Below are 17479 nucleotides of genomic sequence, written 5' to 3' on the forward strand. Positions count from 1 at the left end.
GCACCCTGGATGCAGGCGGACCCCCTTTCACACTGCAGTGCGGCTCTGAGGGTGGCGTTTCCTGTGTGCGCTCTGGATATGGGCTCACCGCCTGCAGGGGCGGGAGGAGAAATATTCCTCCTCTGAAAGATCTGCCACTTCTCATTAGATGTCAGCCTGTCATATAGCGTGCTCTGCTCCCTTTTTCATTGTTAATAACAGTCAGCTGGTGTAGTCTCTGAAGATCTGCTTATCTTGGCCTCAGGTGTCAGTGTTTGTTTGCATGTAATCGCATGCAAACCAATGAAATACATGTGCTTACGCTAACGAACCTCCCTCCTAATTGCCAAAAACATTGGATGTTTATTGTTAATTAGCAGTGCCAGATTATTAATTACTCAGTGGCGATGGTCTAATTAACACACATTGCTTGTTAGCAGTAATTCTGTTGTGATTCTGAGGGTGGTTCTACATTGGTTTGGCCCTAGGGGCTGTATGCACAACGATACCTATCACAATAGGGCTTTCTACGCTTTCTACAGACCCTCCATCAAGCCACCTCCACAGTCCAAGAATAAAATCTCATTTTCATCCCTCCTTTACAAACCTCAGCCTACAGGGCCCTCTCTCTCTCTCCCTCTCTTTCTCTCGCTCCCCCTCTCCCGCTCTGTCTCTCTCTCCCTCCCCCCCCTCTCTCTCCCTGTCTCTCTCTCCCTCCCCCTCTCTCTCTCCTGTCTCTCTCCCTCCCCTCTCTTTTCTCCCTCTTCTCTCTCTCCCCCTCTCGCTCTCTTCCTCTCTCTCTCTCCCTCCCCCCTCTCACCCCCTCTCTCTCTCTCTTTCTCTTTCTGCCTCAGCTGCTGCATGACTGATATCCTTGCATTGAAATATTTATGATGGGTAAATTACATCTGTATTCTCACACAGAGAAATCTCTGTCGCACTGCCTTCCCCCTCTGGTGGCACCCTTTGTGTTCTGTTTTCCTCCTCCTTTCTCCGGGACACGGAGCCAGTAACGGGCATGTTTTAGTCACGAGCCGCTCGAATTAGAGTTTTGTTTGCGCTTGGCTGTATGTAGCGTTCGGCAGAGTTTGCGTGTGCTCGCGTGCATCTGTTGTACAGGGTTTCCCTCTGGGGCGTGTGTGTTTGAGAGAGAATCGCAATCTCATGCGGTCTGGGGTAGAAACGGCCTGATGTTCCCAGAGCAGCTTTTTGCTGGTGCGTGTGGCGCTCTCGGCGACGGGAGGTTTGTGTCTGACTGTACTGGTGAAAGCAGAGGTTTGTGTCTGACTGTACTGGTGAAAGCAGAGGTTTGTGTCTGACTGTACTGGTGAAAGCAGAGGTTTGTGTCTGACTGTACTGGTGAAAGCAGAGGTTTGTGTCTGACTGTACTGGTGAAAGCAGAGGTTTGTGTCTGACTGTGCTGGTGAAAGCGGAGGTTTGTGTCTGACTGTACTGGTGAAAGCGGATGTTTGTGTCTGACTGTATTGGTGAAAGCGGAGGTTTGTGTCTGACTGTACTGGTGAAAGCAGAGGTTTGTGTCTGACTGTACTGGTGAAAGCGGAGGTTTGTGTCTGACTACTGGTGAAAGCGGAGGTTTGTGTCTGACTGTACTGGTGAAAGCGGAGGTTTGTGTCTGACTGTACTGGTGAAAGCGGAGGTTTGTGTCTGACTGTACTGGTGAAAGCGGATGTTTGTGTCTGACTACTGGTGAAAGCAGAGGTTTGTATCTGACTGTACTGGTGGAAGCGGAGGTTTGTGTCTGACTGTGCTGGTGAAAGCGGAGGTTTGTGTCTGACTGTACTGGTGAAAGCAGAGGTTTGTGTCTGACTGTACTGGTGAAAGCGGAGGTTTGTGTCTGACTGTACTGGTGAAAGCAGAGGTTTGTGTCTGACTGTACTGGTGAAAGCAGAGGTTTGTGTCTGACTGTACTGGTGAAAGCAGAGGTTTGTGTCTGGCTGTACTGGTGAAAGCGGAGTTTGTGTCTGACTGCTGTAGTTGGTGAAAGCGAGGTTTGTGTCTGCTGTACTGGTGAACAGGTTTGTGTCTGAGGGAAAGCAGAGGTTTGTGTCTGACTGTACTGGTGAAAGCAGAGGTTTGTGTCTGGCTGTACTGGTGAAAGCGGAGGTGAAGTGAACGCACAGAGATTGGGACGGTGAGGGAGAGAGGAGCATAATGGGAAACTCCCGTGCACTGCTGGGATTGGGCTGGTGGAGTTTCATCATCCTTCCCTCCGCTGGCTGGCCTCTTGCTGGCGGCATGATCAGATTATTGGCAGCGTGATTCCGGAAGAGCGGCGTGGTATCGACTGCAGGAGCAGGAGGAGGGGGAGGAACGCTCGGCCCCGCTAATCTTTCGGTGTTTAGACAGGGAGGACATCTGAGCCATCGTCCCCCTTATTCACTGCCCCTACGCGGGAGTAGGCCCTTTTGTCTGTGTGAGCTGGAGCAGGACGTCCCGTCAGCTCGGCTGTCTTTTTTCCAGTCACGGGGTGACTGCGTCATCAGAGCACCATGGATATGCGTGCGTATGGGTGTGTGTGCAGTAATGGAGCACGCAACGTCATAACTATACCGTCCTTTTTACTGTCACATCTGCTTGCACTGGACCACCTGTCACCATCACCTGCCACTATGCGTGCAGTTTGGCCCTTATGTGTGTGTGTGTATGTGTGTGTGTGTGCGCGCGCATGTATGTGCGTGTGTCTGTGTGTGCGCAATTGTGTGTGTGTGGGGTAGAGAGAGTGAGAGAGAGAGAGAATGTGAGGGTACGCAGGCACATGTGCGTGAGTGTGTGTGCGTGTGTGAGTGTGTGTGTGCGTGTGAGTGTGTGTGCGCGTGTGAGAGCATTTCTGTACTAAGCGGCTCTTTAGTGTGTTGTACTGTCTCCTGAGAGAAATAGTTTTTTCAGCAGCCCATCTAAGTCCTGAGGTTGTGAGGCTTGCCAGGGTTACAGGGGGTCAGAAAACCTGCATTTGTCTGATTGAATTGAGTGGGTGGGTTTCCATGACTCCTGAACTGCTGCCGCCTCAATAGGATATGGATCCATCGTGGATTTAAGCCTCAGACCTGATAACAGGCGGCCATCAACACTGGTGACTTGTTTCCTGTTTGCTTTGGAAGAAATCAGAGTGCCACTTCAAATTGAGGAGTCAAGTGTTAGGATGGCGGCTTCCTCTGCTTTTTTCCATCCTCCTTCATTCCGTCTCATGTGCCGTTTGTGCATAATTATGTACTCGTGTTTCTGTGAAGAGAGTGTGTGTGCAGGAGAGTGTGTATACTTATATGACACATTTTGACTCTCTCTCTCTCTCTCTGTCTTCCTTTCTCTCTCATTCTTTCTGTTTCCAGGATGATGGAGATGTGGACGATGACATGACCATCAGAGAAGTAAGACCAAATTTAATACTTTCTGATCTCTTCTGGCCCCTTGCTAAAATGTGTCCCTCATTCATTCCCTGCGTCTGCTATATGAAGTGTCCCTGCTAAATCCTGTCCTGCTGTCTGGTATAGCACATATACACACCTTGCTGTACTGTGCTTTATACTCAAATGTATCATTTGATATGCTATACCTTCAGCTCTATACAGTAATAGCCTAATTCTAAAATCAATTTGTTCTAAATCAAAAAATACTGTGCTTTCAGAGTCTGAAGACTTGAAGATTTTGTTTACTAAATGATGCTCATTAGCTCGCATCAGTGATGATTAGCATATTACGAGGTTCTAATTAGTGTTTTGGTACCCCAGCAGGGCTAAGAACACCAGGTGTTTGTAACCTCATAACCTTATTGGTTGCTGAATAAGGTTATAAAAAGCCTGCAAAATCCTGTCCTGCCTAAAGTTCTGTCCTGTCTTGGGAGGAATTAAAAAATCAGGCTTGAATTTAATCCTGCATATTTCTCTAACACCATGTCACCGTACCCCGTTTTAACAGTTTAAAACTTTTAATTGGAGTTGACAGTGCATGGGGGGGTGGCGGTGGGGGTTAGGGTAATGTGAGTCTCCCGGGTTATGTTATGGAGCTGACGGTGCCTGAGCTGTGCCGCAGGCTGTGTTTGTGATGGTAAATCCGTACATTGACATTGGATGAGGTGGGTCACTGCACGGACCGGCGCGCTTCAGTCATCGCTGAGACGGCTCTGACGTGCACGGACACTCGGCTGCGGCGTTCGATTGGCTGAACGCGGAGTAACTCCAGCTGGTGCAGCCGCTGAACGGACAGGAGTAACTCCAGGCTGCTGCAGCCTTTGTTCTGGATTAGGCCGCTGCACACGGACAGGAGTAACTCCAGGCTGGTGCAGCCTCTGTTCTGGATTAGGCCGCTGCACACGGACAGGAGTAACTCCAGGCTGCTGCAGCCTTTGTTCTGGATTAGGCCTCTGAACAATGCGTAATCCTCGTAATCTGTCCGTCGTTCTTACTGAGATGCAGCGTGAGCCTGCCAAACAGGACCATCCCCCGGCAATCCTGTTACAGAACAGATTCTCTGCTCCTGGATTTCTGGCCGAGCTTCACTCCTGTGGATTCATCCGTATATTTCCCTCTCTCTTTCTCCCCCTCTCTCTTTTTCTGTCACTGTCTCTCCTTCTATTTCTCCCCTCATCTCCACTGTTCTCTCTCTATCTCTCTTTCTGTCTCTACCTCTCTGTTTCCCGCTCTCCCCCTCACTTTTAAGGATTGAAAGAATTCAAACTGGCTTTAATAGCTTGGCAGGGAGTGTTGCTAAGGCGTTTTTGGCCGTGAACATATTTCATGAGCTTTCCCTCAATTCCCTCCTCTTCCTCTTTCATATTAAAACAGTGAATAGGAATTATGCCACACTAAAAACAAAGGGAACAATTTAATAATGCTCTTTCCAGAAAACTAAATGCATTGCTGTACATTAAATTTCATTTAGACATTAATTGTTTAGGAGGAGACACACACAGAGGCTTTTCACTGGCAGTTATGTACTGCACGGCCAGCTCTGCTTTAGCTGCCTTCTGGCTGTAATTCTGTTACTCTTCTGGGTCTGGCAGTGGAGGAGAGGGAGGTATGTGTGCCTTATCTGGCCATGTCTGCATCAGCTTAGCCGAAACCTCTCTGTCCACACTGGCTACACATATTCTCTCTGGCCTGTTGAGACGGCAAGGTATTATCATGATTATAATAATTTTTTAAATTATTATTTTTAATATTGGTATATGACTATTATTATCAACGTCATCATCCAGGTTGACAAATGCTAATTCATTTATTTTTTACATTTTCATACTAGTGTTGTTGCATTTTGCTCTGTGTAAAATTTCCATTTGAAAGCGGTTGTGGCCGTGCTCATTAATTTGCCTGGAATAAAAGAGAGTTGGTTTTCAGCATCTCTTTGTGCTGCCAGACATCATCCAGCCCGTCTGCTTTGCGGTCTCTCGCAGCCTCCTGACTGTGTGGGCAGCTTTCTGTTGTGATAAACATGTTGTGGCCCTTTGGCTGCATGACAGACTGTTGGCTGTATAGACCCCATTTAAACCAAACACAATAGTGGAATAATTGTGCTGTATTTCCACAGGTCTGCAGCGAGCGCTGAGGAGAAGCTATTGATTGCATTTCTGTAGAATAGTTTGCCGCAGTTGATAATAAAATGTCCGTGGTTTCTCAGAGCTGACGGTATGTGAATGTATATCCTGCACTGAGGAGAGAGGGGGAAATGAAATCTATGGATGTACAGAAGCAGCAGTGAATCCCAAAAAGTGAATCTCAGTAATGTGCTGTCGTAACCAAGCACTTGCAAGTTGCCTGGGGAGTATCGCATATCACTAGCTCAGTAGCTTTTAGCAACATCACTTCCTGCCCAACATTCAGTACACAGCACATGTATCACTACCAGTGCAGATTATTAATATTATTATTATTATTATTATTATTATTAGCAGTAACAGAAAGTTAATAGCAGTAGCAGGCAAGAGGGCACTGTGGAGGAGGAGACTCTGCTACAGGTGGGTGTGTCTATGATGTAACTCCTCCCTCTTCTCCCTACAGATTGCAGAGTGGGAGGACCAGCAGCTGGAAGAACAGGTCAACTTCAATAACTGCAAGATTGACCCCGCCCCCTTTCAGCTGGTGGAGCGAACATCGCTGCACAAAGTGGGTCTTCTTGTCCATCCTGCCCGTAATGTGCCCTCTGCCCGTCTGCCCCCCTGTTTCCTGCCAGTTTTGTGCCAGCGACATTCAAATGTGCCCATGAACACACAAACATAGCAATAACTGTCGTTTTGTGTTTCTTACATTGCATTACATTACATTTATTTAGCAGAGGCGTTTATCCAAAGCGACGTACTAAGTGCATATCAAGGTCATTGGAACAACTACAAAACACAGGTTCGATAAGGTACAATGCTGATTTTGTTCAGGATGAATACTCATTTTGTACAGAATGCCTCCACTGAGTTGGAAACTTTTGCCACGGTTATATATTGCTACCCATTCATATTCTGTTCCGTGAGCTCTGTCAGAACGAGTCTTGGATTTTGAGGGGGCGGGGGGCTGGGCGTTTGAGCACAACTAATTTTGTTTTCCATCTGCAGCTCTTCTCACTCAGGAACACCCCCCCCCACCCCACATCCCTCAACCTCCTTCCGCATCACGCCCTCCTTCCTTTCTCTCTCTCTCTCCCTCTCTTTGCCGAGAGCGCGGGGCCTAATGTGTTCCTCTCCGCGCCGCGGTGCGGCTGTTTAAACATTTAAGAGCGGGGTCTGTGCAGCCATTCGTCAGCACAGCAGGCCCCACCGGCGTCTCTGAGCCGCTCATGAATATTAAACAGCGCCAGACTTCCCTCTCGCTCGCACGGGCCCCTTTTTACGGGCGCTTAGCGGCTTTCCGTTTCCTTCTGTTTGTTACGGCGCCGCGCCGCGCTTGCTGCCGCGCGGACGGGCGTCGGGGCGGAAAGCCACTCGGGTCTGAGCTCTCTCTCCTCCGCCCTCTCCCGCAGACGCACACCATCTTCTCCCTGCTGGGGCTGGACCACGCCTACGTCACCAGCATCGGCCGGCTGATCGGAGTAGTGTCTCTGAAGGAGGTGAGCGCCGCTAATCGCGGTCGACGTCGCCGCCGTCGTAACTCAGGCCACACTCAAGGTGGTGTGATGTCATCTGACGAGGCAGAAGTGCTTCGGGGCCGTGATGTCATCGGGGCGCCGTTGGGTCAGGATTTAACGCGCCCCCGCCTCTGCTGCGCGTCCTTTCAAACCCACAATTTTGACCGTAGACAGAAAGACGAAAGGCTTTCAGCTGTGCCCTGCTGCAGAGGCGCCTCAACTTTCGCTAGAGCAAAAAAAAAAAAAAAAACCACAAAAGGAAAAAAATAGACGCACTTTGTCTTTTTAAATTGTGTGGAAAATGGCAGTTGTTGCTAGGCGCGATCCAGTCTCTTCCCCCTGACATTTATTCCTTTGTTGCAGAGACGACAGGCGGACAATGTGAGGGAAATTAAGCAGAGCTGTTCAGTCTCAATAATAACGTTGTAGACATCTCATAACTGCCTTTTATATTTACTCCGCTGATTGTTCACTCTCCCTCACACAATCAGCCCGTTATGTGGAGAGATGGGCAGCCTGTTGTCCATGTTAATTACTTGGGCCTCATTCAGGACTTTTCTAGCGTTCGTGTGCATTGGCAGAGGAGGGGTATGAGGTTTGTCTTGGTGGGCCTTTTTGAACAAATCCTTTGGTGAACTAAATGAACTGGATCACCTGCACCCAATGATTCATTCGTTTGGTTTTTCTCTTTCAATCTATTCAATTCAATTCAATTCAATTCAATTCAAAGAGCTTTATTGGCATGGAAATTATGGAACAATATTGCCAAAGCCATAGAGTTGATGTACATGAATTAATAAGATACTACATTTGATTAGATATCGATTTGAACTAGTAGGCACATATATAGGTATGAGGAGATGAGCAGTGAACGAGTGGGTGGATCCTGTTTGGAGTGGAAAGGAATGAGGGGGTTAAATTACATTACATTACATAAATGGAGTGAGGACGTCTTTCAAGAGTGACCGCAAATGAAGGAATGGGTGGCAGTGGTGACAGAACTGAAGGAAATGGTCTCGTCTTTCCTGAATGATTGACAGGCTGCTTGCTTAGTTGTCTTGTAATTTCAGTGCCTGAAAGCCCTGTTATAGGAAGTGGAAACTGAACAGTGGGCAGAGATTCTTTTCACGCTAAAATAAAATCAATCCAGCCGAATGAGAAAGTGTCATATACTATACAGGTAAATTTTGGAAATGCAATGCTCCCTCGGATTTTGTGATATTATTAATAAATTGTCAGAAATGATAGATTATACTTTCTAAGCTCAATTTCAGTTGGGCCAAATCCCTCTTCTTTGCCAGAGGAGTGTTTCAATAATGTGCTATCATGATCAAACACAAAGAAATGAAATGACAAGGCAAATTTGATTTCTTTTTAAACATTAATGTTCGTAAACAGATCGCAGTTGGGTGTCAGACTTGCATTAAGTTTCTCTGCACATGAGCTAGTTTAATATACAGGCTGTGCTGCAAGGAGAACTGACTCACCAGATCTGTGCTGAATGAACACAGGCTGCACTTGGGTCCTGTAAGTCATTTGCACAAGAATTAAGTACTCAGAAATTCTCATAGTGAATGAATCTTTATAAAGTAGTAAACTGAGTCAAAGGATTCAAGTACTTTGCAGAAGCTGAAATTCTCCCTGCTACTGAGTAGTTGGGTGCTTGGGAGCAGGGTGCAGGGCATTTTTGTCAATATCAGGGTCAGAATGCAGAGCATTGTTTTTTGGACACCAAGGCCACTGTCTTAAGGAAGGAAAATGAAGAGAGGCACGCTGTCTCTCGCTGAGGTGTCTGTGCTGGCTGTGTACTGGGGTGTGGTCTCAGCAGATGAGGGACAGGAGCGTGCTGACTCTGCCCTCTCAGCTCAGCCCTCCTCATTGTGCTCTTTCTGCACCCTAGAGAGGGCTTTTCACGTGACTGATGCTCCAGTGTGCTTCAGAGCCACGGCTGTTAATAGGCTGTAAGTTAACAGATGGAGGACCTGATGTTTGGTCAGAGTTTGGGCACCCCTGGGTTGGAGTGACGGCAGTGTTTGGTTCGGCGTGGACCCGGTGTCCTTCCCGGCGTTTAACCGATTTGCCCGCGCCGCTGCGCTCTGCTCCACACAGCTGCGGAAGGCCATCGAGGGCTCGGTGACGGTGAAGGGGGTGAAAGTGCGCCCCCCGCTGGCCAGCTTCCGCGACAGCGGGACCAGCAGCAGCGAGTCGGAGGCCACGGAGCTGCACAAGCTGTGGGACCGCCACCGGAGCCTGTCCCTGCCCCGCGAGCACCGCCCCTCCGACTCCGACGAGAAGTCGCAGTGAGGGGGTGGGGGGACTGGAGAGGCCCCCCCACCCCGCCGAAACCTCAGGGCTTCCTTCAGTCTTCAACCCTCCCACCCCCATGCCCGCCCCCCATGGCTGCATCTGCACTGACTCCACTTTACTGAACTGAGGAGGAAACGAACAGGGACCTGGGGGTGAGGGGGGTGGGGCGCCCGAATCCGACGTCTCCTCCTACTGTCTATTCTGAAGGAAACGTGTGTAGACACAGAACTGTCCAGTGCAGAACACCTGGTATGTTTGTATGTATGTGTGTGTGTGTGTGTGTGTGTGTGTGAGCACGTCCGTGCGTGCATGCGAGTGTGAGCGCATGTGTGTGTATATAAATGCATTCGTATAGGACTGAAAGGGATGAATATAGTTTTAAGGCCTTTGTTCAGTTTTGTTTCCATGTCCCTAAACTTAGAAACACACACTGAAGACAACAGGCCATTTTGAAACCAGTCTTCCAAATGCAGGTATTTAGGACAGAGTGACTGAGGAAGTGTGACACGCCCATTGTTCTTTTTCTCTGAGGTGATGGACTGGTTAGTGTCGGCCGCACATTTGGAGTATCGCATTTCACACTGGCTCTCTGGCGTTCCTGCTCCTCTCGCGTGTGTGACCAGGGAGCCTTGTGTGGCCTGCTGTTGCCATTCTGGGCAACACTCCCCAGAGTCGCACTGTCATACTCAATAACGCACCCTTAAGCCCTGTGAATGAGCACTGTGTGTTTATGGAGCAAAAGGCTTTATAACCTTTTATACAAGGTTGAGTGACCCTTTATATCTGTAATTCTGAGATTTTAAAGGTAGATATCACCAAGTCTACATACACACACACACACACTCACTCGCATGCACACACGCACGCACGCACGCATGCATGCATGCACGCACGCACGCACACACACACACCTACCATGGATTCTTCCCTGTGCATCTGCCTGCTGAAGCCTCTCTTCTCTGTGGCCATACTGGTGATGACATGTTCTCTAAATATAGCCCTCAGAAGCCCTGGCTGGGGGGAGATTAGTCCCTGTGCAGCATGCTATAACCTGCCAGATCTGTGCTGTCCACCCGTAGTCACTGGGGCTGTGAACTGGGATGTTGTTTGGTGTCCAGTGTTGAGGAATGTCTGAGGTTTTGGTGACCTAGTGTCAGAGTAACATGTCTTGGGGGGCTCACACAGAGGAAGTGAAGCAGGTTATTGCATTCCTGGTCTTTTCACAGCAGTGGTCTCATTAAGAGTGGTCTCTCTGTCTTTCTCTCTCTCTCTCTCTCTCTCTCTCTCTCTCTCTCCCCCACTCTGACTCTCTACATTCCCTCCCACTCTAATTACATGACACCCAGGATAGGAATTAGCATGATGAGTCCATGGCAACGGCAGCCGTTGCTGAATTAGTCCAGTTGTGCTTGCAGGTCTCCTGTAGCAACCGCTCTGGATTTCAGCGAGAGTGACACTGTGTGAGTGTGCGTGTGTGTGTGTTTCTGTGTGTGGGTGTGTGTTTTTGTGTGGTGTTTCTGTGTGTGGGTGTGTGTTTCTGTGTTTGTGTGTGTGTGTCTGTGCGTTTGTGTGAGTTTGTGTGTGTGGGTATATGCATGTGTGTGTGTGTGTGTGTGTGTGTTCATGTGCGTGTGATCCATTTAAATTTACTATCTACATAAAACCTTGGATTGTATTCTTTTTAACAGCCCCTTTTGCATAGGAATGCATTTCACGTAAAGACATTTCCTCGGTTGTTTGAATGTATTTCACTATGAAGTCTTAATTTATTTCACAGAAGAGTATATTTCCCATTGATAAACTAACAAATGATATACGTAAGTCCCTCCCAGGAGGGTTGGGTGAGCAGTTCATTCCCATACTCCTGTCTTCATTACTCCCATCCAGCCTGCATCCACACCCTGAGCATTTCTTTAATATGTATTTTGGGCTGTAACTGAAACACTCCTTTGTTTTGTGTAGGTTAATTGCTCTCCCTCATGGCTTCCCTTTATAGTTAACCTGCTGCTGACAGACATATGGACAGACAGACAATGGTCAGCAGCAGCAGCAAGATATCAGCGCTCTGAAAATCTCATGCACAGCCTGTCAGACTCTAGCTGAACAGATGCAGTTGTTGTTTTAACGTTGTCATTTCTGACATGAGCACATGGTGAAACGCTCCTTCCTATCTTTCTTTCTTTACTATCGCTGGCGGAAGCATCTGTGGATGCGCTGGGAGCTTTTTTTGGAGTGTCTACGGGGTGACCTGCCAGTTTTAGCACAGAAGCCTTAATCTCTCTCTCTCTCTCTCTCTGTTTCTCTCTCTCTCTCTCTCTTTCTCTCTCTCTCTCTCTGTCTCTCTATCCCCCCATCGCTCTCGCTCTCTCACTCTCTTGTTTCTCTCTCTTTCTCTCTCTCTATCCCCATCTCTCTCTCTGTCTCTCTCTCCTCTCTCTATTTCTCTGTCTCTCTCTCTCATACACACACATGCATGCACACACACATACACACACACACACACATTCTCCTACTCTGAGAAGCCATTTTATATTTATGAAATGTGTTTGTGTTGCTGACACCCAGCCATAATGGTGAAATTGTTGAGCCTTCCGACTATGCATTCTTCAGCAGCTGTGGGTGTGTGTCCGTCTGCTTGTGCGTTCCCCCCCTTCCTTTGCCTGGCTGACGCAGCAGCACTCACAGCTCAGTTCCACGTGCCCAATAAGAGCCTTCAGCTTTCTGCTTTCCTGTGTGTAAAGTGCATGGAGTTAAGTCTTTAAAAAAAAAGAAAAAATAGACATACCTCCCCAAAAAAACAAAAACAAATTGACACTCCCTTTACACGCACAAATAAACCCATGCACACTTTCACACAAACACCTGTACTTCCTCAAATGTGTGGCTACACACCCCACCTCTATGCATGGCTGGTGTGTTTCTGAGTGCATGCAATTATGAAATATTGCATTATTTGCCAATTACATTGTCTAATTTTTGACCAAAAAATTGTAGTTTGAACAGATTTTTTGGAGAATTTTCAGTTTTATAGTACTATATTTGACAATGTTATTCTTACTCTGGTTGTTGTTGTTCTTATCTATATATTGTGTCGTTATTACTGCTCTTATTGTTTTGTACCATTCTTGTTCTTTCTGGTGATGATTTAATTTTGATTAATTATTTGATTGGCACCTGTTGTTGACAAAAATAAGCTTTAATCACTTGTTACTTCTGTAAAAAGGGGGCAGGGCTGCTTGGAGTGCACGACTTAGAACACTAAAGAGAGGTTTACAATTATAATATATTAACATATCATTGTTTCATATTGTGAAGGACATATCCCTGTGTTATATGACTCGTGGACTGTTCATGCAGCTAAGGTTAGTGTTGTTTTGGAACTTGTAGCATGTTGAAGAGTCAGACTCTTGACTGAGATGAAAGAGCAGTTGCACCCCAGTCCCTCCACCCCACCCGAACCCCCCCATCGCGCAACATTCACGCAACATTGCTGCAATGTTGTAGCAACGCCGCGGCGCGGCTACGACGTTCACGCAGCTGCGTGAGGATGTTGATTCCTTCGCTGGGTGACAAAGTACAGAACAATCGCTTGCGCTTTACTTGTAAAGTGAACCGCTGTTAGAATGTAAAGATGCCTACGACAGGGCCACGTGGGCCTCAGCCTGGGAGGGGGGGCCCGGTCGCACACGCCCATTCCACAAAGTGCCTTCATCACTCCGCCGGTCCCGGAGGAGCCCTTAGAGCATGGCCGCGCTAGCGTGTGGCTGGGGATCCGGGGCAGCCCAGGAGCCGCGTCTGGCTGGGAGCGCAGAGCGCTTACCCTGGAGCCGGCTCTGAACAGATGCGCGCGTTCGCGGGAGCCGCTCTGAGGATGCCGCGGTGCATGCAGCATATGTCAGAGGTGTTAAAATGATCGTTTACCAATGCGATACACTCCACTCGGCTTTACACCCAGAAGCTCTCAGAAACGGCACGGACTCCCCTGTAAATACATAATCACAGCCAGTTTATAGAGATGTGAGGTTAAATTCAGTGCCTCACAAGAGCACACGCCCACACGCAAATGTTGATTGTATCAGGTCTGTTTCTGATTTTTCAGAATGGGCCAAAATGTAATGCCAGCCTGTTAGAACTGCTTTTACACATTCCCATTGGTTCAAGTGCTGATCCCCCAACACACACACACACACACACAAAAGCACATACACACAGACACACAGACGTACACACACATGCACACACGCACGCACATCCAGATTGGGAGGGACTGGACGGAATTCAGAAACACTACTTTTTTCTTTATTTAGTTTAGTTTTGCCCTGAGGCACGGACCTCTCTCCTCTCATCCATAGGACATTTCATTTGCAAGCAGATTTAAGTGGCAGATGCATATTTATTAACAGTTATTAATCAAAGCTAGGATATTAGTGATTTTTCTTTTTCTTTGAATGATTGTCTCAGTAGGTAATAAATTTGTGCAATAACGATTCATCTCATTTTTGTAACCAGATTTTAATCTATTACTTGACATGAATGCAAGATAACCTTATTTTTGTAAAGAAATGAAAATATATATAAAGTATATAAAAATATAAAATAAACTAATTAGTGCACACACATCTTAAGAAAATGTTTTATCCATTTCTCTGATTGCACTGCCTACCTGCTCATTGGTTTAACCTGTGCTTCACTAGGACATGTTGTATATACCCGCGGTGAACAGGGAATCTGGCTCAAATTAACAAATGTAGTGATATTTTTCAGAGAACACAAACCATCTTTTGTATCAGGGATGAATAAAATTTTAACAAATGTTGAAATGTATCCTTGTATTTGTGTGAATTGATATTACAAGGTAAGTTAATGTGAGTACACTTGACCAACTGGACCAATTGAATGGCCTTGTGCATTAATGGTGATGCTGTTCAGAGGGTGAGACTTCTTGCTGTAAAATAACTTCTTGCTGTTCAGGTAGGGGACTAATCTGTGTTAGGAAGGTGGAGATGGAGACAGAAGTTGGTTTTAACAGAGGACTGCGACACCAGAGGGCCCCCATAAGTTCTTCTTCTGGGAAAAAATGTAAACTTGAGTGTCTGCAGGTTTGATACAGCACAAACACTTAGTCTGCAAGTTTGATACAGTGTACACACTCAGTTCGCAGATTTGATATAGTGTACACACTCAGTCTGCAGATTTGATACAGTATACTCACTCAGTCTGCAGATTTGATACAGTATACACACTCAGCCTGTGGATTTGATACAGCATACACACTTAGTCTGCAGGTTTGAAACAGTGCACACGCTCTCTCTGCAGGTTTGATACATACACACTCGCTCAGTATGCAGGTTTGATACAGTGTGCACTTGGTCTGCAGGACTGCTTCAATATACCATCTCTGGGGGTGTGCAAGGGCTACTGGGATTCTGGGAGTGCAGTTTCCATGGCAGCAATGGAACCACTGAAGGGAACTTGTTCTCGAGGGCCCAGATGACATCCATCAGGGCCTACACTGTGACACACCATTACCCCCCCCCCCCCCCAAACTAAATCTCCAATTACAGCTTTTGTTTCTTTCAAAAACCACTCAGCTGCATGACCCTCTTAGACACGCTGCTGCTTAGATTCTCTCGATTTTTAGCCAGCTGTCTGCTGCACCTGTCTGTATCAGAGCTGTTTCTCTCACACCCCGCCCAACGGCCCACTCACAGGCTCCCAGGGGTGTTGCCAAGGTAATGATCGAGTCTGAGGGAGGTCCTACCTCCTCTCTTCTTTTTCCTTATCTTCATTTTTCTCCTCTGTTCTCTGCCCCCCTCTCCACCCCTCCCAGAGCTCATCACTCAACAGTAACAGCAGAAGGAAACAATGTGAACACAACACCTGTAACTGCTAATAAGTAATTAGTTATAGGGGTTTGTTAGTTGAGTGGGTTCTGTGGTGAATGCCATGGGAGAGTGGGGTCAGGGGTGCTGAACATGTTTTTGGGTCTTTGGAATAGCAATCAACTGATGTATCGGTTTTGCCGATGATAACAGACTTCCCAGGCAATCGACTATCAGTGGGAAATGCATGTCAATATGACCATTTTTTTTTTTTTGCACCTCCCCTCCTTTTCAAGCACAACCTGATGAAATAATGGGGCTTCCTTGCACTCTCTGTGACCACTGGGACCATTGGGCCAGGCACATAGGAACTGTAAATATCCAGGGGGTGCACTGACAACAAGTGTGTGTGAGGGAGGGGGAGGAGACTGCGATCGTGGACCAGGGGTGCGAAGGGATGCTCCGCAAAACACACAACTCGGAAGATAGCCTATGTGTGAACCACTACCCAACCATGTTTACATTTGCCATTTGATTTGAATGATGACATGAAATATAAAAATTGTGAGGAACTTCATTCATTGAAAACCATGGCATTAACAACCACAATTTAACACGTTATTATGGATGTTTAAATTTACTGAATAAAGTTGATTCCTTATCCATTTAAACATTTTAAATGTAAGACTACAACATCTTACATAGTTTTTAAGAGAAAATAATTATTGATTGTAGGTACATTTTAATTCATTTATTTCATCACTGTTTTATCACCTAGAAGCCATCCGGCATAGATGCCACCCCTGATGAAGTGGTATCACAAATTACTGTTACTTCAAATGTGGCAGATGTGTATGCTCCCAAGGCGCGTAACCACAGCATCTGATACTCACTAGCCTAATTGGCTATACATATGACTTGTATATTTGAGTGTTATCCTTTTCTACAAGTAAAACTGTTCATACTCAGTCAGTGCCCTGATGGGAATTTGAAAACTATCAATTGCACCACAGACTTTTGGGAGACCAAACGGTGCACAAGATTTTCATATGACGCCTATGTTGGAGCTCAGGAAACTGAATGAACTCAGAATATCAGTGCCTAGTGCTGTTGTCGCTTGGATGTATCTGGACACGGAAGCTTTGCTTGGTGTATTGCACTCCATTGTCCGAAAACCCAGAGAAAGCTGCTTGTTGCAAGGAAGCTTAGAGCTGTCAACCCTTAGAGAAAATAAGTTTAGGAGAAGTACAGTATGCCTAAAGCACACTTTCTGAACTAAATCCCTGATGGGCTTTCACTTCACTTTACAAAAAGTAAACTTACTAAATGTAGTGATATTGATTTTAAAATACTTGAGCTGTACCACTTCAGGGTGAAAAGGTCTGAATAAATCTTATACTTGTTTCAGGAAATACTTTAGGTATACTTAAAATAGGCCAATTTACATTTATAAATAGTTAAAATACAAGTTGCACGTTACAATACAGTATGGTAACAACAGGGTAATAACAATGTAATAATGTCATTATTATTAAGTAATTACTGATTATTTAATGGTAATTACCTATGTAATATCAACATTGTTACATTGTCATTACTTATTATTTTAGGTGGTAATTACCAAGTAATATTCACCATATTGCCGTGTAATAACTGATTATTTAAGTGGTAATTACAAGTGTTCCGATTTACCCTCATGTCAATGTCTAAATGAAACCTTTGTTTGGCACCCGGAAACAGAGACGAGGTATTAATACCAGATTAATAAGCACCTTGAATGCGGTGGTACATCTTTTACTTTATGCCAAAAATAATAATGAGCATCAGATGGCAATCTAAACACAAAGACAGTCTGATAATAGACCAGTTTTAACTTGAAATGTACTGCAAAGAGCAACAAACTACAGTGATGTCACTGCACACGCTCAGTAGGGTCCCCCGCCCTCTACTATTAGTTAACATGATTCGCATATGTCAGTGCTAAAGTATTTATATAATATATATATAGTATATCATTGTGGTTGACAGTGCGGGTTCAGTTGTAACACTGTTCAGCCATGACAAAATTGTTCAAAGAAATCACATACAGTAATCACAAAGTAAGTGAAAGTAAGTAAATGTCTGCAGTCTGGGATTTGCTATTTATGTGAATCTGACTGAATGGCTTAGCCTGTGTCAGAAACACCTGCTGAAATGTAGGCTAGTCAGCCTATTGTAGACTGAACAGTTCTTTATTTTTGCTTCATATAGGCTAAAATGAACACATGACAGCCATAACAAATAGCTACTTACCATCCCATGGGCTA

General features: G+C 46.1%; 1 protein-coding gene across 2 annotated transcripts in view; it reads left to right on the forward strand.

Annotated features, from left to right (window-relative positions):
* The window catches only part of clcn2c (chloride channel 2c), a 118434-nt gene extending 104259 nt beyond the window's left edge, over positions 1 to 14175 (forward strand). For both annotated transcript variants that reach the window (XM_064301043.1, XM_064301044.1), the window contains 4 exons: positions 3327 to 3365; positions 5991 to 6095; positions 6940 to 7026; positions 9154 to 14175. In XM_064301043.1, the coding sequence (XP_064157113.1) occupies positions 3327 to 3365; positions 5991 to 6095; positions 6940 to 7026; positions 9154 to 9348 (426 nt within the window). In that variant the 3' untranslated portion in view covers positions 9349 to 14175. The remainder of the gene's footprint in view (positions 1 to 3326; positions 3366 to 5990; positions 6096 to 6939; positions 7027 to 9153) is intronic.
* Positions 14176 to 17479: the final 3304 nt, after the last annotated feature.

This window comes from Anguilla rostrata, chromosome 12, assembly GCF_018555375.3.
Source record: "Anguilla rostrata isolate EN2019 chromosome 12, ASM1855537v3, whole genome shotgun sequence".
NCBI classification, from domain to species: Eukaryota; Metazoa; Chordata; class Actinopteri; order Anguilliformes; family Anguillidae; genus Anguilla; species Anguilla rostrata.